The sequence below is a fragment of the Sapajus apella genome, unplaced genomic scaffold, assembly GCF_009761245.1.
Source record: "Sapajus apella isolate SASKATOON/1434 unplaced genomic scaffold, GSC_monkey_1.0 scaffold43, whole genome shotgun sequence".
NCBI lineage: Eukaryota > Metazoa > Chordata > Mammalia > Primates > Cebidae > Sapajus > Sapajus apella.
The window spans coordinates 8,736,022-8,758,608 of NW_022436983.1; the positions used below are offsets into that span (position 1 = coordinate 8,736,022).

A 22,587-nucleotide genomic window follows, 5' to 3' on the forward strand; every position below is an offset into this window, starting at 1 on the left:
ACTGGGAGGCCATGTGGTCTTCCAGGCGAGGGTCAGCGGTGGCCGTGTGGTGGAGAGAAGTAGATAGATTTGGGACCATGCTTTGGAGCTGTCGCTGCTAACGATTGGATGTGGGATATGGGGGAAAGAGAGAAGCTGGTGGTGGCCTTTAGGTTTCTCGTTTGGGAAACCGATTTGGGGCAGTGGTTGGGATGGTACCTGGTCTGGGAATGTCCAGATGTGGGCGCGTGTCAGCAGAGTCACGGAGTACTCAAGAATTAATGCATAAGGCTGCTCCTTAGAAATGAATTTCTAAAAAATCAGTCGTTTCCTATACCGGACTTGGAAACAAGGAGACTTGAACTTGAAATGAGAAGAAAACTTGAAAACTTCCACGTCTTCTTGTTCACCCTGGTGGAGGAGGGTCATTGGATCCAGAGGCTGTGGGAGGTTCTTTGCAGTGGCTGCTCCGTGGGAATGTGCAGGGCTGTGGAATAGCGGGGTGGAGAGCCAGGCAAATCTCTTCCCTTCTCTACACCTCAGTGTTCCCAACTGCAGAACGGGGGTGTTGGGTGGAGTGACCGCCAAGGCAGCAAGGCGAGGGCCTTCTCTCCATCCCTCACTCACTAGCTGTCCCTGCTTTCCAGCGGTCAGGGTGAGCCCCTGCCACTCCCGGCAGCCCTCCGTCATCTCCGACGCATCTGCCGCCGAAGGCGACCGGTCGTCCACACCCAGCGACATCAACTCCCCTCGACACCGGACGCATTCCCTCTGCAACGTAAGGCCAGCAGCAGCGGGGCCTGGGCCCCTGAGCCCTGCCCAGAGACCACAGGGGCGGGGAGGGCGGGGTGAAGCCATACGTGCTGTTTCCTCTCGTCCACCCAGGGAGCACTCTGGAATGCATTTCCTGTTCTGTTCTTTCCTTTTGCAAGAAGCGATGGATGTGGGGAGAGACAGAAAAGAGGCCCGTTTATTCCTTGTGTCCGGGAGGGTGAGGAGAACCCAGAGGAAGCGGGCCTGGGTCGGCTGCAGGGTCTGTGCAGCCTGGGACTCTGCCCCGGCAGGCCCTGTCTGGGACCGTGGGCTTCTCCTCCCAGACGTTACACCCTTCAGAGCTCAGGGCCTCCCCAGCACCACCTCATTTCCCTTTAGAGCCAGCTCTCCATCCTGACCCGGGAGTCTTGGCGTGAATTGCCTCTGGTGAGGCATGTCAATTTGGTCTAAGTTTGTTTACTTTGCTTATTTCATCAAACGCTTTGATCGCACGCTGGGTACCAGCTCCCAGGAGGCAGAGGCCCTAGCTGCCTAGCTCTCGATGACTTAGTGGGGCAGACAGAGGGGCTCTGAAACTGAGGGAGTGAACAAAGGTGGGTGGAACTTCTGAGGACAGTTGGAAGCCATGTCGAGGCTCTCACATGAAATATTGGGGTCCGGGTGTGGGGACCACCTTGAATTTTTGTTCTATCACACGGTTGGTAATGCAGAGACTCCCCTGCCGTATCGTGAAGACAGAGACATCATAGGGTCAGATCCTCAAATGCACGAGACGGCTTTTTCTAAAACTCAGTTAATGTCGCTTTATTAACCAGCAAAATAGATAATAAAAAAGAAATGAGGTGAACACTTTGGACAAAACCATTACGTGCCAGTGACATGATTCTCTACCTGGAATACTCAACAGAATAACTTGAAAAGCTATTAGCACGAATAAAAGCATGTGCATAACAGTGATGCTTGGAAATCAATGTGTAAAAATCAATCACTTTGCTATAGATGAGTCATAGTGATGGAACCATTTTTTCAATCCACAATAACAATGAAAAGTGTTTATATAAATAGCTAAAACTAAACCTCAGAGAAGCTGCCTGTCTGCTAAGGTGGGCGTAGGGATTGCTGGCCCGGGGACCTTAGGTGGCCTCCTCAGGGTGGGAAGAAGGTCATTTACAGCCTAGGCCCTTGCTCGGGGCTGGGATTCTCTTTTTTATTGTTTTATTTTATTTATTTATTTTTTGTATGTGTGACAGAGTTTCCCTCTTGTCGCCCAAGCTAGGGTGCAATAGCGCAGTCTCGGCTCACTGCAACCTTCACCTCCTGGGTTCAAGCGATTCTCCTGCCTCAGCCTCCTGAGCAGCTGGGATTACAGGCACCTGCCATCACACTCAGCTAATTTTTGTATTTGTAGTACAGATGGGATTTCACCATGTTGGCCAGGCTGGTCTTGAACTCCTGACCTCAGGAGATCTGCCTGTCTCGGCCTCCCAAAGTACAGGGATTATAGACATGAGCCACTGCACCCAGTGGGATTCTCTGTTTTATACTGGTGCTTTAAGGAAGCTTCTTCTCTTGTCCCCAGGAGAGAGTCCTAGTGACAAAAGCTATCTTGACTAACAGCACCAAAGCAAGGAAGGTGGGCCATTGGAGGGGTCTCTGACATCCATTCCGTGACTCTGAAGGACCTCCATGGAGTTACATCCAGAGCCAGCAATCCCCTGACACATACCACTTGAGAATACCTTCCCTCCATATTTTATCTTCACATGGTGGGCCCAAGGGGACTCTGGCAGCAGAAATGCTGCTGGAAAACCCATTCTGTAGAAGGAGTTCTGCAAACCTCTTGAATTGCACTTGACCCAGACCTAGCCTTTTGCCCACCTCAGCCTTGGCACATGCCTGCTGCTAGAGACAGCAGTTCCAGCACATTTATTTCTAAACCCCCCTTACATAGGGCCCTGCTGCTGGGAAATGGGTGCTTTGATAACCAATTGTCTGCATTCAGGCGTTTCAGTGAGCAGCCCCATTCTCTTCACCCATAAATTTGCCAAAGATGTTCCTATCCAGAGTGGAACTATCTTAGCTGCCTGCAGAATGAGTTCTGTTTGCAAATTTTGAGACTAAAGACTAAACCGCCATTCATGAAATTCCCTCACTTCCTCAACCCCTTTTATCCCCCCATCTCAACAGGTGTGCGCACAGGTAAGCCAGGAAGAGTCCGAAAATAGCTACAGGTAACCCCTTGTCCTTGGGCATCTGACCTCCACCTGCAAGAACAGTGCAGCCTGGACTAAGGACTAGCTGATCCTCTCACACTCTGACCACTAATTTAGAGCAGAAGTAGGGACTCAGCATAGAGAGGTTGGAGAAGGTTGATGGAGCTTGGCATTATGCCTGCAATTCCAGAAATAACCACCAGGAGTCTCCCTAGTAATGACTTTTAATCCAAAGCATCTGTGGGCTCTAGGCAGGGCAGACTGATTCTGGAATGTTGTGAAGGCTTTGGACACCACACCCACCTGGAGCGGGGCTGGCAACACAATGGAAATGTCCTACCTGCCCATCCTAGGGACCTGTCTGAGGCTCCCTAGGAAAGAGGGAAGGAGCTCAGACCCCTCCTGGGGCAGCCCAAAGCTCAGGATCAAGTGTGCAGGTGCCCTGGAGCTCCTGCTTGGATGGAGCACTGTGCCAGAAAGAATCTGAGTCCCCAGTTGGAGTTGTAGCTCTGCATCTAATTAGCTCCATGACAGTGGACTCTGCTGCCTCTCTTCATGTCTGTGAATAGGGCTGAGTCCTCTGCCCCTGCACAAACTAAGATTCATCGTGTTGGTTGTTGGGGGAAGCTAGAGATTACGTGGTCTCCCAAGTTTGTTTCTGGCCCAAAATTCTTTATTTTGTGCTCTTTCTATTAAAGTATATTTCTTTATGAAAAGCACCAAGTCTAACCAAGCTCTGGCTCTAACTCAGTGGACTGACTGGGACAGGAACTTAGAAGCCTTGGAGTGGCTAATTTGTTGATCAGAAGATGTTGGGAATCAAGAGGCCGGACCAGGCAGGAGAGGACCCCAGGGCCTCTGGGTGAAATCTAGGCCCCATCAGTAAGCCATCTGGGGGTATCTGCTTCAGGAGATGGGGGGTGGGCGCCCCACTGCAGAGGCAGGGTGGCCCCTGGGGGATGGCGTCCTTCCACGGAAGGCCCCACACCGCACGAGCCGCCTCTGCTCTCCTGTGTCACGTGTCTCTGCTGTTTCATCTTCCTCTTCTCCTCTGGCTACAGGGCGACAGTCCCGGCCCAGTTCCGAAGAACCTGCACAACCCTATTGTACAGGTAGGTGTGCCCTCCTGACCGCTTGGCCCTCCCCCAACCCCACCTTCACAGTGACTTCTCCCTCTGTTCCCCTGAGCCCGCGTCCATACTGCTCACGTAGGCGGAGAGGATTTAAGCCACTTCTGGAGTCTCAGGTGGGCTCAGCACCTGGGCCCGCCTGGCCCTGCGCCCTGCAGGGCTGTGGAGCTGCTGAGCGTACACATGGCCTCCGTCTTGGCGCCCTGGCCATGGCTTGCCCTGGCAGCCAGCTTTATAAAATTCCCATTATTATTGCCAAGCTCATGGCCCAGGCAGTGAGCTTTGGTGGAGATGGGGTTTCACCATGTTAGGAGGGTCTCCATCTCCTGACCTCATGATCTGCCCACCTTGGCCCCCCAAAGTACTGGGATTACAGGCGTGAGCCACCGAGCCCAGCCAACTTTATTCATTTTTAATATTTTCAATATTCTGTCATCAAAGTGAGGAGTGGGCTGCAGGGAGGACAAACAACATGAATTTGAGGGTCTGCAGGGGTCCCTGAATCCATCTTTCTAGTCCTGGGGTCCCCACCTATAGGTCTGGACACCACCCATCTACATCAGAGACCACCAGGGAAGTGGGTTCAAATGCAGATTCCTGGGCCCTTTGCCCTAGAGATTCTGATCCACCGGGTACAGGGTGGGGCCTGGAATCCAGGGAATCCCTAAGCGTTTTGGGAATCATGCGTCTAGTCTAAGCCCCACCCCTGTGATGCATGATGCCACCATATGGTTTTGTATGAAGCACTTGGCAGTTTGTAAAACTCTCCTGCAGATACCACCGTGATACCTTGAGTGCCCCTCACAGGAGGGCAGAGTAGACCTTACCACCACCACCACCACCACCATCTAATATTGTTTTCCCACGTCACAGGCAAGAAAACGTCTCAGAGCAGCTGGGGCACTTGCCAGGGTTCCATGGGCAGAGTCTTGATCAGAACTGGAACCTGCAGTGGCCATACTGCCACCTGCCCAGAGCTTTAAAGCGCTGAGCCCTTGCCCTCGGCTGACGCAGGCTCCAGGCATTTTCAGGAGTCTCCCAGGCCCCCCTGCCCCTGTCATTGTGTGCTTAGTGCCCTGGTACGGCAGACAGGGCCAGTGGCCGCCCTTCTTCCCTGTAGCCTCCTCACATTGTGGACGTGACCCCGGTCAGTGGCCGAGTGTGTGGACATCCTCCTACAAGCCCTTGACAAGTACCTGAAAGTTGTGGGCAAGCTGAATTTAAACAATAATAATAGTACAAACGACCAACATGTACTGAAGGCCTGTGGCACATCAGGCACTGTTCTTGGGTTCTTTTTTTTTTTTTTTTGAGATGGACTCTCACTCTTGTCACCCAGGCTGGAGAGCAATGGCTTGATCTCAGCTCACTGTAACCTCCACCTCCCAGGTTCTAGTGATTCTCCTGCCTCAGCCTCCCAAGTAGCTGGGATTACAAGTGCCCATCACCATGCCCAGCTATAATTTTGTATTTTTGGTAGAGATAGGGTTTCACCATGTTAGCCAGGCTGATGTCGAGCTCCCAACCCCAGGTGATCCATCCACCTTGGCCTCCTAAAGTGCTGGGATTACAGGTGTGAGCCACTGCGCCTGGCCTGTTCTCAGGGTCTTTATCCTTACGTTAACAACATTCTTGTGGCAGTCTCGGAAGGGTCTTAGTGTTGCTCCTGAGAGGTTCTGTGACTGGCTCATGTTTGCTCAGTGAATGAGGCTGACCTTGGCATTCCAGCCCTGGAGGTTGCTTCTCAACCCCTCCAGCCCCTGTCCCTGACCCCACGGGCTTAAAGCTCGGAGAGGCCTTCCCCGCCCCAGATCCCATCCACTGCAGTCTGCACCCAGCTAAGCTTGGCTTTCTCCTTCTCCCCCACCCTCTGCCACGTGGCTCCCGACTCCTCAGTCACTAGAGGATCTTGAAGACCAAAAACGGAAAAAGAAGAAAGAGAAGATGGGATTCGGCTCCATCTCCCGCGTCTTCGCCAGAGGGAAGCAGCGGAAGTCCCTCGACCCCGGCCTCTTTGATGGTACCACCCCTGATTATTACATAGAGGAGGACGCGGACTGGTGATACGCGCTCCCCTGCGCCTGCTGCCCGCAGGCGTGTCTGTGCGTGTGGGCGTGCGTGCGAGCGTGGGTGCGCGTGTGGCCGTGCGTGGGGTGCGTGTGCGCGTGTGCTCTGGCACACATGGGTGCTGGGTGTGGCCGAGCGCCTCTCACAAGCGAAAACACGAGTGTGAACCCCTGTCCCCTGCGTCGCCACCTCTGTAATTGATGTACATACCGCAAACCGTGTGTGAACCTGTCAACTCTGTCGTCTTTGGAGCGATACGGTTGTGTTGTTAATCTGGTTTGTTATTTTTCTTCCATGTTTGGTTTTTCTTTTTTTTTTTCCTTTTTGTTTGGTTCGTCGGTTTGTTTTTGTTTTTGTTTTTTTTCTCCACCCCTTTCTCCACCCCTCCTCCTTTTTATGAAACTTGAAAACTTGAAGGACTGCTGTGTATTTGTAAATAACAAAACTATTGTGCACTCCATGCTTGTAAATGTCCCTCGTCCAAACCGCTACTCCTGGAGCCCGTCTGGCAGAGGATGTGGTCTGTTTTTGATGTCCCCCTTCCTGCCCCCTCCCCGGTGTGAACGTGTGGGACCAGACCCTGTCCTGAGGGTGCGCCCAAGTCACTTTAACCACAAAACGCCATCACCGTCGTCAGGGTAAGGTCCGCTCTCCACAGAGACTCGTGAGCCCGGCCGCGGGCCCTGTCTTGGCTGGGTTTGTCAGAGGTCAAACGGGCTCTTTTAAACGGCCTGTCAGTTTTTAAATTGCGTTGCCGTTTGTTTCTTTATGGAAAAAAAAAAGAAAATTGTTTCGTTTAATTTATTTGCACAAATGCTGAAAACGTATTCTATCTAAATTATTACATAAATATTGGAATGTCTATTTTTCCATGGGGTGGGCGGGAGGCGGGTGTTTCTGTTGACGTGTCTGTTCTGTTATCATGCTGCTGCCCAACTGTGCGAAGTAGTTTAGGGTGGCCGGAACCCAGGGACCAACGGATTTCAGACCTTGTTTTTTCTGTTCTCTCTTCTGTCTGCCCCTCTCTCTGTCTCTCCCATTCTCCTGCTCATGCATGAAAGTGTCCTCCACCTTCTTCCTGTCCAGAGCTCCTCCGGGCCTTTCTAGAGCTATGTATTTATCTGACCTATAGAACACAACCTCAGCGAGCAGAGTGCTGACAGTCGTGGTCCCTTCTTTGGGTCTGTCTTTTGAGAGAGGTTGAGTTCGAGGCAGGACAGCCTGCCACACATTCAAGGGTACGACAGAGGGACCCTGGCCTGAGTCTGTTCCCCAAGGGGCCTCCAGCAGCATCCGTTCCTCCCTGCAGCTGTGTCTTTCTTGTCCTGGGTTTGTTACGATGCAGGTGGACCAGGCAGATGTCATTAGGGGAGGGATACACCTCAAGGGGCAGGCCACAGTGGGGACACAGAGGCCAGCACCTGAGCCCTCCACCCTCCCCATTCTGATGGTTCCATCGGCCACGCTTAGACTCTCCTGGGATCCCTCAGGCTCTGTCCCCTAACTTGTCACAGCAGCCTGAGCCTACCCACCCCAGGAGAGGAGAGCTGGCAGGAACATCCTGTCTGGGGAGCGGCGTTGGCCCCAAAGAGGCTTCACCAGCAAAGGAACTGCGTGCATTGTGATGCTGGGGGACGGAGGAGATGTGAGCTGCTCGGCTGGGTCTGCCCAAGGCCTAAAACTCAGTTTCCCTTTTCTTTTGCTTCTGCTCACCCTTAACAACTAACAGCCCAACCCCCGCTTCTAGACAACAGTAGTCTTGCTTTCTGCTAACGGTAACATTTCCAGCTCTGAAAAAGAAGCAAGGGGATTTTCAAATGCTAGAGTATCTCCATCAGAAGGGATAGGATATTGTGTCCAAAGTCTCAAGAACAAACAACTCTTTCCTCCTGAGCTGGTCCAAAGGTCAGCAAAGAGCAGGCGGAGGCCTCATCAGTACCTTTCTGTCCTCCTTTGGCCAAACTGTTGAACCGAGCCTGTGGGTTGGGAGGGTGCCCTGGGCTGGCATCTTTCTCTACAGAGAGAGATTTTAGCAAATACTTTTCTCGCCCATGAATTTCTTTTTTGGTTGATTTTTATGGTTTTCCCTTTACTTACAAGAAAATGAGATTGCAACCACTCCTGGTAATGATTTAGTAGTTCCTTTTCATTTCAGTTTTTGTAAATTAGGAGATAATTCTAAGAGTTACTAAAGGATGATTTATTTAAGAGAACTCCGTCAAATAGTGAATGAGTTATGGGTAACATTAGATGAAAATAGCCTTTCCCATGGGAAAGGTTTCTCGAAGGCATGGATGCAAATATAAAATAATAAAAAAAAATCTAAATAAAGCTTATTTTAAAATATGATCGAATCCTATGTTATTTGATTGCTTCTATGTGGCTCCGGGTGGGAGGCTGTGCCCCTCTGGGAGGCACAGGCCAGCATGACCTGCTCCGTGGACTTCCAGGACTGGGTTCTGGGAGGGGGACGGGAGGGGCCGAGGAAAGCTGGCTGGATTCGGGGCCCTTGGAGGGCCGAGCCGGGGTAGCCTCCCAGAAGCATCTCGCCTCTGCTGCCCTGACTGTAATTTGGAGGGCTGCCCTGTGGTCCAGATGCACCACCCCACGCCTGGCACCCTGCCTTGTGGAGCTCAGCGGCCCCAGTCAGCTTTCGTCTGCTTCCTTCTCCCCCTGACCTCCTTCCAGAGGCCCCGAAGGGGAGCCTGTGCTTTGGGGCCTGTTACTTCCCGCAGGCCTCAGTGGGCCTCTGCGCATCCCACGATCCCACCCTCCCTGGAGGACCGAGAGGAGTTTCAGGGAGACAGAGAGGAAGCCACAGGCTTCCTTGACTGAAGCCAGAGTGAGCCAGGCTTTTCCTGGCCCCAGGAGAAGCCCCCAGATAGAAAACTCAGGCCTCCCCCAGCGAGACTCCACCGTGTGTCCCAAGAAGCGGGTACCCAGGTTACGCCAAAGCTTGACGTAGTCAGGGCCCTCAACCTCTATCTCCCAACTGAAAAAAAACGCTCTCCCCCAGCAATAAGACTGATAGAGGACTGCCTTTTAACTCCCTCCCACCTCTGCAGGAAGAAAGCATAAAGCTTTGTAATCTACTGTAGACCATGCTGAGGTTAACATGAGGCCCAGTTAGTGAGGATGCAAGTGGACATGGTAGGACCGGGAAGGTCAGAAAAGTCCTGGACAACAAGGAACTTAGGGTCATCTACCCTAAGTTCTCAGCCTGACCACACCTTAGGGAAAAAAAATACTGATGCCAGGCCATATTCCTGGAATTGGGGTGTATTTAAATCTCCTCTGGTGATTCTAAAGGGTCGCCAGGATTAGGATCGCTGGGCTGATCTGAGGAGGGCAAGTGTGGCCACACTCATGCCCCCATTCCCCTCTCCCTGGCCTCATTTAGACATCACCAATCAATTGAAGAGCCCTTCCTGCCCATCCCAAGTGGCCTCTGATTTCTCACTGTTCACAGGCTCAGACAGCCATGGCCAATCAATCAGAGTTGGCATACAAGGATAAAGCCTTTTTGCCCTCTCAAAACTAACCCCCTCTCTCATGCTGGACACATGGCAAAAACTTTGGCCCAGAGAGGAATGACTTGGCCAGCGTCCTAGCTTTTGTGCCTCTCATCCCGGGACCTTCTCAAGGCCCAGGCCACACCTTATTCGGGTCTTTGTAGCTCCACTCAAAATCTGCAATACCTCCTTTGTTAAAAGAATCTTCTCCAGGACCTGGCTCCATATGGTCCAACTTCACAATGGTACCTATTAGTCAGAGATTGGAGTAGGGCTGCCCAGGGCATCCAGGACCAGCATGCCAGCTGCACAGGTTATGCACTGCGTTACTCCAGAAGTTAACGTTCTCCAGGCTGCCACGTGAATGGTGTCCCGAGTTGTTCAGTGCACAACCTGCGTGTCTGTACTCAGCGGGCTGTCTGTGGGCTCCTCGTAGCCACGCTGGCAGGCTCCAACAGCTGTAACCAATAACAATAACAATAATGATACTATCTAACATTGATTAGGTGTTTACTACAGGCCAGGGTCCATGCTGTCCACTTGACACATATTAACTCAGTTAACGCTCCCGACAGCCTGTCATTGATCAGAAAACGGAGACTGAGTAACTCATCTGGGGTCATGGAGCTGGGAGACAATAGAACTGGGCCTCGAACCTGTGGAATTTTGGCCGCAGCATTTGTGCCCTCAGCCACTCCACCACCTGAGCAGTGAGGGGCTGCCACCAAGCAGCTGGGCCTTCTCCCTGGGGGGCATCTTCAGTGCTTCATCTGGGCCGGGTTTCAAGGCCCTGCGCCCACCAGTAGCCTCTGACACAGCCTTGCACTGCCTCCCTTTTGTGACCGAGCCTATTTCCATCAGCCTTTTTCCCGCAGGCTCAGAAAGCTCACCCCTAGGGAGGAGTCAGACTGGGAATCAGAGCAGAAATCAGCTGCTGTCCGGCACCAGCTCTCCCTTCCTCTTCCTGGCCAAGCCAGGAGCAGAATCACTTCTACTGTCCCTGCAGTCAGACCCCTGGCTGTACCAGAGTTGTGGATCCTGAGGGCTAGCACAGCCCCCAACACCCGGGGAGCTCAGTGGCGCCCTGCCCGGCCACAGCCCGAGTCTGCAGGCCAGGAGTCGCCCTGCACCTGTGACAGATGGTGCCATACATTTCACTCAACCTGGGCTCCTGGGGAATCCAGGCAGAGTGGGCCTGACCCGTGGGAGACATCAGTGGTTTGACGATATGATTTTTCAAATATTTCTGGGCCAAAAATTGGCCAAGTGTGGTGGTACACACCTGTAGTCCCGGCCACCCAGGAAGCTGAGGCAGGAGCATCCCTTGAGTTTGTCCAGGCTGCAGTGAGCCGAGATCGAGCCACTGCACCCCAGCCTAGGTGACAGAGTGAGACCCTGTCTTTATTTGTAAATAAATAAATATCTCTGGGCTTTTTCCCCAAAAACTTGCATTTTCACAAAACAGACTTCCCAGACTCCTCAGATGGCTCCTAGGCTTTTTCAGGTCGGACTCCCACTGGGTGGGGCTAAATATACCCTGGTCCCCCGGCCCTCACCTGTTCCCACTTTCCAATGGTTACAGAACCTGGTGATCACAAAGAACGAACGGGGAACACGTATCAGCTTGTTCTTTATCTTATAAGAGTGTATTCATAATTCTGCACTGTAAAATAATGCCCAAAACTTAAAAACGTTAGCAGTTTGTATGTTAGAAGCTATTTAAATATCAAAATCATGTTATTTCACTAAAGAAGTGTCCCCCTACAGGCAAATTGAGGGTATAAGTCTGGGATGGCAAATAGGGTATTGATATTTCTTTTTTCTTTTCTTTTTTTTTTTTGAGTCAGAGTCTCATTCTGTTGCCCAGGCTGGAGTGCAGTGGCACAATCTCGGCTCACTGCAACCTTTGCCTCCTGGGTTCAAGTGATCCTCCCACTTCAGCCTCCCTAGTAGCTGGGACTACAGGCATGCATCACTATACCTGGCTTCTTGCTGTATTTTTAGTAGAGATGGGGTTTTGCCATGTTGGCCAGGCTGATTTTGAACTACAGACGTCAGGTGATCCACCAACCTCAGCCTCCCAAAGTGCTGGGATTACAGGCATAAGCCACCTCGCCCAGCCTGGGTATGGATGAACCACAATTGCATGATGTCTCAAAGCCCCGTGGCTGGAAAATACTCAAATATGCAGCACGGTGCTCTATAGGACAACAAACTGAATCCATGAGAAAATGATCCCAAGAGGATTGAGCCAGGAATAGCAGCAAGGGAAAATCTTGGCCTATTTGTCCTGAAAATGGCAAGACCTCTGATGACTTAGCATGTGCCTTAGAGAACCTTGTGACATTGCCAGGCCGTGTACAGAAACCATGCTTCTGAATCATGGTGCCCGGAAAACACTGGCTGGGAGCTTGTTTGCATTTCTGAGTTTTAGGTTTTCAAAATTCCTGATTGCTTTCTTAATGGTTACCAGTAAGTAGCTGTTAATTGCACCAATACAAGAGAATCTATAAAATTGCGTGCCATGCTTCCAGAATCCTCAGTGGAAGCTTTGCCTTTGGGAAGTCATTTGTGCCCCAATCCAGAGGACCTTTGCAGCCCACCAATGGCTTCCAGGCCATACCTAGATAATCACTCCCAGCTCTGGCCCCACATCTGATTCTAAGCAAGTCATTTAACTTATGAGCCTCCGTGTACTCATCTGTAAAATGGGTGGAATTACCCTCCTGTCCTTGTAGATTCAGAAATGAGAACCGAATGTGTTTTGGAGACTGAGAGGGGCTGGCCCCATGATTACTATTCTCTGTGATTTGTGATTTGTGGATTTAAGTTTAATGGGAGATAGGGGAAAAAAAGTGTGAAAAGCAGCCTAACACATCTTGAGCCTGCCTTGAGAGTGACTCAGTCAAAACTTGTCCCTGGGGTGAAGTCAGGGCATCAAGCTGTGTGTGTGAAGTCCGCCGGCTGCCAGGGTCTGTGAGTTCCAGCCCTCAGAGTGCAAATGCAGTTCCAACACTGCCACAAAACAGAATCTAGGCTGTTGTTTGCCCCTAATCCCCCAGCTCTGACGGCATTCTGTCTTTCTGAGGTCTAAGTAGAAACACTTAGACCCTACTTACTGTCAGAGCCCAGAGCCAGCCGGCTCTGGAAATGAGAGCTGCCTCACTTAGGCGGTATTTTTTTTTTTTTGTTCTGAGCTCTGTTCCAAGCTCTTTCCAGATACTCACTCATATAGTCCTTCCAACAACCCTCCAAAATACATATCATCCCCAATTTACAGAGGGATAAACCAAGGCACAGAGAGGTGAAGTTCTTGCCTGGAGCCACACACCTGGGAAGAGGTGGAACTGGGATTCCCCTCCAGCAGTCTGGCTCCAAAGGCCGAGTTTTTGGTAACTTGGCTGCGCAGTCTCAGGCCACCCACGGGCTCCAACCCCTCCCTTGGGGTCCACTGAGCAACAGAAAAACCTTCAGAGAACATCAGAATGAAAGCCGCATTGCTAGCATGAGGCTGAGCCTTGAGTAGGTCAGCTTTTCGGGGTTCAGCTCCTTAATCCAGAAGAGGAAGAGACTGGCAAAATACAGGGTTTGCAAACCGCGCTCCGTGGAGCCCTGAGGGGTTCCTCAGTGGTCTCTCAAGGGGCTGCCATAGCTGGGGAAAGAACCAGCAGGCAGGGCTGCAGCCCACCTCCAGCCAGCGGCTCTGCACTTAGCTTACACACCGGACTTCCGTGTGTGAGTCCACGTGAAGGGCCCCAGGGTAGAGTGAGTGAGAAGGAAAGAGGAAGAGAGGAGGTTTGAGAACCACGAGATCAATGGTTGTGAAACCTGACCCAGCCTCGGGTTTTAAAGATATTCATCCCCAGGCCCCATCCTGCAGCTATGGAGCCAGAAGGCCCTGGGAGCTGAGTGTGTATTGAACAAGCTCCCTGGTGCGGGCTCAGTCGCAGGAGGTGACATGGGCAGAGACTGAGGGTGGCAGCTTGGTGCCCACGTGGCAGAGTGCAGACTCACCAGGGCCATCACAAGGTAGGTTGAGATCACCTTCCCGAGGCAGCCCCGGGGTCCCGCCAGTAAGGGAGGAACCTTACCCAAGCCAGACCTCCAGCTGCCCCCAGGCATCCTGCTGCTTGGGACCTTGCTCCGCCCTGCTGAGCAGATGGGACGGGCACGGTGGAGTATCTGCCACCACAGGCCAGCCTCAGAAGCCTGCAGCAGCTCCCACAGTGCAGTCACAAAGAGGCTCCCCGAGTCTCTGAGAGACCCACAGCCAGGAAGTGGCAGAGCAGGAGTCAGGCCTGGGTGAGATCTGAGTTAGCCTGAGGTCCGTCCAACGCCTCCCGACCCGGGGCCGACTGAGACTTCTGCCAAGCATCAGGTGGGACCTGCCGGCCTTGGTCCAGGACCAGTGATGTCCCATGGACACCAGACCATGAGTCCTAAATTGGGGGCAAGTCAGCCCATGGCTGCTGTGCTCTGGGAAGTGATCAGGCCCAGAGCTGCTACAGAGGGGCCTGCAGGCCTCTGCCCACCGCTGCCATTGGGCTCCTGTGGAGGCCCAGTCTTCTTCACCCAGAAGTCCCATCACCCCCAGCCCAGCGCCTTCAGGGCCCCTGAGCCCAGCTCTGGAATCCCAGTGTTCAGCTGGGTCAGGGACTCACTGTGTGACCACAGGCAAGCTGGTCTCCCTCTCTGGGCCTTAGGCCGTCTCTAAAACAGACCAGGACAGTGGTTCCATTCATGGCCTGTGAAGTCTGAGAAATTCTGGGATGTGCCACAAAAGGCAGTTGGCAAGGGAGAGACTGCAGCCACCGAGTTAAAGGGTCCCTCCTTGACACCCGCCCCCCTGCCCTTTAGCCCTGAGCTCCAGTGTATTCCGCTCGTTGAAATAGTCAGATGTGAATGACAGGTCTGCAGCATCTCTGCGGCTGAGAGGGAGTAGGTATGAAAACCAGGGGTCACATCCTCTTGAAGCTCCTCCAGGGGCCTCTGCACTGTGATCAGGAAGGGAGGGGGCCTCAGCCTGGTGGAGGAGTCACTCCCCACGGGCGCCCCCAGGCTTCTCTGCTCACCCGTCCTCCCTATCAGTGAGAGGCAGTATGAGCTCCTCCTCAACCCGGGTAGAACAGGAAATAGGAAAATGGGACCCCTGACCCCACTTCTTGAAGTCTACAAGACAAGGCCAAGGCCATGAACGTCTGTCTCCCCCATGAACCACAGCACGACTGCATTGAGCAGCGCTTCCCCAGGTCACAGCGATTTCCAGTTCACGACACTCTTTCACAGGGAGATGGGGGCCAGGGTTAAGAGATCACATTCCGGGCAAACCCCCTGGGCTTCACCCTCAGTCCTGACGCTTGTTACCTGGTGACTCTAGGCAAGTGACTTCACCTGCTGTGCCTTCATTTCCTCTAGATCAGAGTGTGGCTGCAAGAATGAAACAGACCAATATGTATGCAAGGCTTAGCACAGGGAGCAACCAACCTTGATGCTCGATGATGCTCCTGTGATCAGGAGCATCATCAACCACGATGATGACCACGACGACGATGATGGCAATGATGATCTCATTTCAGCCTCTCGTCGGCCCTGTGGGGTAGGCAGGACAGGGCCCTTTGTACAGATCAGAACACTGAGGCCCAGGTAAGTTCAGCAATTTGCCCAAGCTGCAGGGCCAGCCCAGAATAGGACCAGAGGAAGCAAGAGTTTGGGAGCCACGAGGGGTCTCAGTGGCCTCTTGTCCACGCCCCTCATGTTGCAGATGGGAGGGGCTTGTCCACAGTCCAGCAGGGCATCAGTGTCTGAACTGGTTCCAGAACCCAGGGCTCCTGCCTCCCTGGCCAGTGCTTTCAGCTACATCCAACCATAAGACTCAACTAGGGGGAAAAAAATCCCTGGGTCAGTAAGTTTTGGAAACACTGTATCGTGTCTCCACGCCTAATAGATCAGCACAACCCACTTATTAAGTCTCTGATAAGTTCTGCAATGAAGAAAAAATGTTTTACCTTTTCCCATCTAGTGTTTCCCAAACTTATGTGACCACAGAACCACGCCTTCTACTCTCATTCAGTGGATCACCAATTGGGACATATTGGGACAGATGACTTCCCCGGGGCCTGTTAGCTCTGCTCTTCTGTGCTTTGAGGGCGCTATCAGTGGTTCTGTGGCGATCTCTAAGCACGCCACCACTCTTTAGCCATGGGAAGTCCCTGTGGCTCAGATGGCATCCCTGTGTGCCTCGAGAAGGGAGGTGACAGGCACAAGGCCAGGCGTGGTCACAGCCTCTCTATCTCAGCATCCCCTTTGCTCAGAAAGGACCTGAAGCAGTGCACAGTGCCCGCACGAGGCAGAAGAGCCCCAGATTGGCTGGGAAATGCCAGTCCCAGGGCGTTCATTATTTTGCTGCTGTCCTAGTTCCTACGTATAGACAGAGGGGCTGAGTCTGTTGGCACAGGGCCCCAGGGGATGGACACATCCATGCTGCCAGGGTGTCTGGCCCCACCTGCCCTCCAGAGCACCTTGTCACCCTTTGGTGGCTCTGAGCTGCTTAATTGCTTTCCCTGGGACAGCCCAGAGATGTCAGAGTCGCATCCAAACTGGCTCTATGCCTGTACAAGGCCAGCTTCCTTCCTTATTAGGAGGCTGATATCTGTGGGGGTGGCGTGGAGCTCGTGGCCGGGGCATATGGACAAGGAGGGGAGGAAGCAGCCTCTGACAACTGTTACTATGAGGACCAGAGCTGTGGTGGCAGGGAGGGGACTCAAGACAAGCCAGGGAGAGCCTGAGGGACTGTCCCCAAACGGAGGGTCAGCGATAACAGTCCCGGGTCACTGATAGCATCTTGAGTGTGTGAGTCAGTTCCAAATTCCTTGCATCTCTTCCTGTGTGTGCAAGAAACAAACTCATCTTAGTGACAGCCTGAGCCCAGCAGAATTGATCAGTCTTCTACAGGGTGGGGCTTGAGGACAAGCCTGGGCTTTGGAGCTAGATCCTCAGGCTCAATCCCAGCACATACCTGCTGTGCGACACCGAGTCCCTTTGAGCCTCAGTTTCCCCCTCTTTGAAATGGAGATAAAACATCTTGGTTGTTGCAAAGATTAAATAGTAAACGGAGAGACACATCCAGGACATCCCAGCCACTTCTCTCAGGGCTGCAGGGGACTCACGTGAGAGAAAATCTCCCCTACAGAGCTGGAACCCAGGCTCTGAGTCTGTGCTGTGCCCCCTGCACACAATTGATTGGCTTTTCTGAGCTCCACTTTTCTCAACTGTAAAATGGGCCCTTGGGAATCTCGAGTCCCCCTCTCGGGAGGATGCAGTGAGCTCATGTTTGCTAATTGTAAAGCACCAGGCAAGCATGAGCCGTCATAACTGTGCAGCCTCGTGGTGCAAGCTGGAATTACCGTCACCAGCTGCTGGTTTTTTTTTTGTTTTGTTTTTTGTTTTTAAAGATGGGATTTCACCATGATGGCCAGGCTGGTCTTGAACTCCTGACCTCAGGTGATCCACCCACCTCAGCCTCCCAAAGTGCTAGGATTACAGGCGTGAGCCACTGTGCCCGGCTACCACCTGCTGTTTTGATCAACGCCCACTGCAAAAGCGTATTGGGGTGGCAGTGATAAGGACCCACCTTGTGGGCTCTCTCAGATGCCAGCACTGGGCTGGACACTTACTCATTTCAACTATGCCGTGAACTCAGATGCCTGTGGGGACCCTGCAGATAGGCACAGCAGCACGTGCCCCAGCGGAAGGAAGGAGCCCTCACTCCAGCGAGGCTGCTTGGGGCACTGCCAGCCCAGTGGTTCTAGAACTTCTAATCTTCTAGAGAAGCCAAAAATGTCACATAATACACCCCAATTCTTTAATATTAACAACTCATTTTTTTTTTTTAATTTAGTGTCCATTGGGGGGAATTCCATGGTCCTAACCTGTCTCAGGACCAGCAGCTCTGTCACTTCTTCTGGATTCTCTCCCTGCGGGCACATCATGCTCTGACAGTCCCTGCTCTTCCCTTGTCTGTGGAATCCCCTGCCTGTCTGGCTGTAAGCGCCCATCTCAATTCAGCACTGCCTCCTTCACTGGAGAGCTCTCCTGTCCTCCGCTCCCTGACGGCCAGGCAGCAGGGGTCCATGTTCGTTTCTGAACCCAGAGAAGTGTTCCCAGGGCTTAGAGTGTTTGGGGCATGTCAGTGGAGAAGGGAAAAGGGGTCTTCCCACACTCAGCACTGCCCTCGGAGGCCTTGAGTATTGCAGCAATTCTGAGCCCCATGCCCCCCACTCCCCCCAACCCCGCTCCACCAGGGCTGCACCGGACCAGGTCAGCTGCCTGCAGCCACGTGACTCAGTTGTTTTTTATGGTCACTACCAGAGTCTCTGCGACTCAGAGATAGGGGTTGGGGACTTCACCTTCAGGTGAAGATGTTGATGGGCCTGACAATAGGGTGAGTCCATATTATCCCAGAAATCCCAGGAGGCTGGCGGTTGTCAGCATGAAAAGCAGCTGCAACCCAGCCTAGGGATATGGATGGGGCTCAGAATGAGGACTGGGGACAAAGACTGGCTTCACAGGGGCAGGGGAGGTAGCAGGGGGCATGAGGAAGGCTAGTATGACTTGCTGACCTTTACTAAGGGCCTACTGTGCCAGGCATGTGGTGGGCACTTGATGTACACTTATTAAGTCATTCAACAAACACTGGCTGAACACTTCCTATATGCCAGGCTTAGAGCATAGGACTGAGGATGCAGGTGCAAATGATGAGATAAATTATCCTAACATCATCCTGACTTCCGTGACGAAACTGAGGCCCAGAGAGGTAACATACCTGGCCCGAGGAGACAAAATAAGTGATGTGATGGGCGCAGTAGTTCATGCCTGTCATCCCGTCCCTTTGGGAGACCTAGGTGGGCAGATCGCTTGGGGTCAGGAGTTCGAGACCGGCCCGGCCAACATGGTGAAACCCCCGTCTCTACTAAAAACACAAACAATAGGCGTGGTGGTATGTGCTTGTAATCACAGCACTTGGGATGCTGAGGCAGGAGTATCACTTGAACCCAAGAGGCGAAGCTTGCAGTGAGCCGAGATTGTGCCACTGCACTCCAGCCTGGGTGACAAAGCGAGACTCCATCTCAAAAAATAAAAATAAACAAAATAGGTGATGGAACGAGGCCAAAAATTGGGGTCCAGTGGACTGTTGCACTACACCACTTTTCGGGCAGATATGATTGAAGCTGATTAAACTGTGAGCTCTTAGAATAAGGATTTGTTCTCTAATTTCCAGAATTCGAGTGCTGGAGGGGAGCAGGGGTCACGATTAAAAGTCATCTACAAAGAGAGAGAGGATTAATTCACAAATAGGAAGAAACCTCCTAGGATCCTTTGCCCCATGCTGTGGCTCTGGCTTAACAGATTCTAGAAGGACATCGGCCTGCAGTGCACATGCTGTGGCTCTCAGCTGCCGCTCCGGACCCACCAGTTAGAACGTTTCATGAGGCATGCTTGGAAAAGCCAAAACTGGTGCCACTCTTCCCCTTGCCATTCGCCTATAGGTGTGTAAGTTGTAAGAACACCCCCACCCGGGCCTCACCAAAGCTCTCTTCTTTTCGAAGGAAATTAAATAACTGCTGCTCATAAATGTGTTTCCTGTTCCTAAACTGGCCTTCCTGCAATAGACAGTGAAAGTCGCTCACCAATAGCTTAGGAAATTCCCAGGAGGCAGCTGAAAGCCTTTTGAGGGAGGTCAGAGGTGGGACAGTTTGCATTAATCACGTAAAATGATCCCCTATCCCATGGAAAGCAGCACCTCCAATTGCCTAGCCCTGGACTACAGCCTTGGTGCCTGACTCCGTGGTGGGCTCCTGTCCCAGTGTGCAAATGGGCAAGGCTTCACCAGGCAGGGTCTCCCAGCCGTCACAGTGCCCAGTGTCCATGGGGCCTGTGGAAGAGGCTCAGCTGAGCCAGAAGGAACCGAGGCTGTCTGGAACTGTGTGCCAGGGAGGGGACTCATTCAAACAAAAGAGGCAGAACTGTTGAAAATCTAGTTAGGGAGTTAACTAATCCTGTTAATTAATTATTAAAGTAATAACTAGTAGTTAAAATGTGGACACAAGATGAGAGGCTTCATCTCATTCAATCCTGTTTTTGTCTTTTAATGAAAACCAACATAATTTCAGATATATATATATATATATATTTTTTTTTTTTCTTTTTTTGAGACAGAGTCTCTCACTGTCACTCAGGCTGGAGTCCAGTGGCACAATCTCGGCTACTGCAACCTCCGCCTCCTGGGTTCAAGAGATTCTCCTGCCTCAGACTCCCAAATAGCTGGGGTTACAGGTGACCGCCACCACACCTGGCTAATTTTTTCATATTTTTAGTAGAGACAGGGTTTCGCTATGTTGGTCAGGCTGGTCTCCAAATTTCAGATGTTTTATGAAACAATGTGAAAGTAGGTTTGGGGTACAACTGAGGTCATCAAACCCACAGCCATCCATCACTCCCAGCTTGGTCTCCCAGGGCTGTGTAGATGCACACGTGTCTGCTCTCTACGTGGGTACCTGGAGAAGGATCATCTTCCTGCCCAGGCCCTCTGTGTCAAATACCCCCTTACTTCTCATGGGATCCATGAGATTACTTTCAGGGCTGCCCATTGGCAGAGAAGCCTGGCAGAGAAACACATCAGAAAAGAGGAGTGGATGTGGGGATTGCCCAAGGAGGCCAGCGGCTGGGGAAAGATGGGCTTCAGCTGCAGTTGCAAACTAGACAATAAGAAGGACTTCCCAAATGTGGACGCTACTGCAGCAGTGGGACTTGTTAGCGAGGAAGAAAGAGGAAAGCTTTTGATATATAGACATATGTGTAAAAGCATGAGTAGCTGTCGTTGGAGAACTCCGTGTTTGTCTTCCCTGGACTTCCTAGCATCTTCCCCCTAAGTCTGTAAAATTAGAGAATGCTTGTCAAGTATCTCCCCAGGAATGGAGCGCAGAGCAGTGTGAATCCTGGCCAACTCCAGGATCTCAGTTCTCTTTGGAAAATTCTCCAAGTGTGGGAGGAGGGACTGGCAGAGGAGAATGTCCTCCGAGCTTCGGGGCAGGGTGGCTGGTCATGGGACAAAGCACAGGGGCCCACGTGATTATTTTAAAGCATAAAGCAGTAATTGTGGGTAAAAGCAGAGCTCTGTTGGACCGTTCTATTTACTTTATGATGGCATAAATAAGGACACATTGGGGTCCACCAGCATTTTAGGCCAGGGCCTCCTGGCCAGCCTGGCCCTGGGGTCAGGAGTGGTACGGGTTGGTGGCAGGGCCCATGCCACCTCACTGCCCAACCAGGGTCCTGCCATCAGCCCCCAGCAGCTACAGTGGAGAGTGACTGATGGGCTCTCCTCCTGCTGCTCTTCACACCCACGCTGTCCCTGGTCCTGTCGGCTGCCACAGAGGCCTTTCACCCATTTCATATATATTTCATGGGGCTTGTGAGTGAGAGGGTCAGCAAAGCATCTACATCCAACAGGGCGGCCATGATCGGGCCATAAAAAGTTGTTTTTTCACATTATCATGCAGTGTTTACAAAATGAGAATTCAGCTTTTGGAGCTACAGGTGCTGCTGGGGGCTCTCCTGCCACTTCCCAAGGGCAGGGAGTGTCGACAGTAGTTGGCTGCCTGAACAGAGCTGGGCTGGGCTGAGAACAGAGACCTGGAGGTGGAAGGGGGCAGGGCTCTCTCTGTGCCTTAGGGCAGGCTGGGGACATTGGGAGCAGCCACACTCCGTGCTGCCTGGCAGCTGGTAGATGGAAGTCAGGTATGCTGCTATGCATCCTAGGATGCGTGGGACACTCCATTACAAAGAAATCTGGCCGCATATGCCAACAGTGACAATGTTCAGAGGCCTTGCCATGGGCACAGGTGTGGATGAGGTGGGGTTGGCAGAAGATGAGGCCACAGAGGGAGGCCTGCTCCCTCCCTCCCTCCATTCCTTCCTTCCTGCCTGCCTTCATTTTTTTTTTTTTTTTTTTTCCTTGAAATGGAGTTTCGCTCTTGTTGCCCAGGATGGAGTGCAATGGCACGATCTCAGCTCACTGCAACCTCTGCCTCCTGGATTCAAGTGATTCTCCTGCCTCCGCCTCCCGAGTAGCCGGGATTACGGGCATGCACCACCACACTCGGCTAATTTTTTATTTTTTAGTAGAGGTGAGGTCATGTTGGTCAGGCTGGTCTTGAACTCCTGACCTCAGATTATCCGCCCACCTCAGCCTGCAAAAGTGCTGGGATTACAGGCATGAGCCACTGCACCCAGCCCTGCCTTCTTTTACTCAATACTTAGAGGGCTCATTAGGTTGCAGGCAGTGCTGGGCTAGGGCTGGCTCACACAGGCCCACAAATGGATCTCTTCCGAACTCCACGTCCAGTAACAGCCTGCCCATCACTGAAACTGGCCACGATAGGAGTATTTGCACCACGGAAATTGACAAACAAGTGCTGAAACCAGCGTACCTCTTGAAAAGATAGGGCCGGACACGGTGGCTCAAGCCTGTAATCCCAGCACTTTGGGAGGCCGAGGCAGGTGGATCACGAGGTCAAGAGATCGAGACCATCCTGGTCAACATGGTGAAACCCCGTCTCTACTAAAAATACAAAAATTAGCTGGGCATGGTGGCGCGTGCCTGTAATTCCCGCTACTCAGGAGGCTGAGGCAGGAGAATTGCCTGAACCCAGGAGGCGGAGGTTGCGGTGAGCCAAGATCGCGCCATTGCACTCCAGCCTGGGTAACAAGAGTGAAACTCCGTCTCAAAAAAAAAAAAAAAAGAAAAGATAAGAGCCAGTTGTTAAACGTGGTTGGGCCCTTGCTAGATACTAGAGATGTCTAAGGAGCAAAACCAGGCCCGGTGCCTGCCCACGTGCGGTTTACAGTCTGCGG

The 22,587-nt window shown here is 52.2% G+C and overlaps 1 protein-coding gene across 9 annotated transcripts in view; it reads left to right on the forward strand.

The window, feature by feature from the left end:
- KAZN (kazrin, periplakin interacting protein) overlaps positions 1–22,587 on the forward strand; it is a 1,289,243-nt gene that overhangs the window by 1,205,073 nt on the left and 61,583 nt on the right. For 6 of the 9 annotated variants that reach the window (XR_004275924.1, XR_004275923.1, XR_004275922.1 and 3 more), the window contains 3 exons: positions 627–757; positions 4,028–4,078; positions 5,993–6,116. Coding sequence is in view for 6 of the 9 variants with exons in the window: in XM_032301155.1 (XP_032157046.1) it covers positions 627–757; positions 4,028–4,078; positions 5,993–6,116 (306 nt within the window). In the remaining 3 variants the exon portion in view is untranslated. Of the gene's footprint in view, positions 1–626; positions 758–4,027; positions 4,079–5,992; positions 8,513–22,587 lie in introns of those variants that run through there. The other 3 variants (XM_032301160.1, XM_032301161.1, XM_032301159.1) reach the window with 2 other exon arrangements.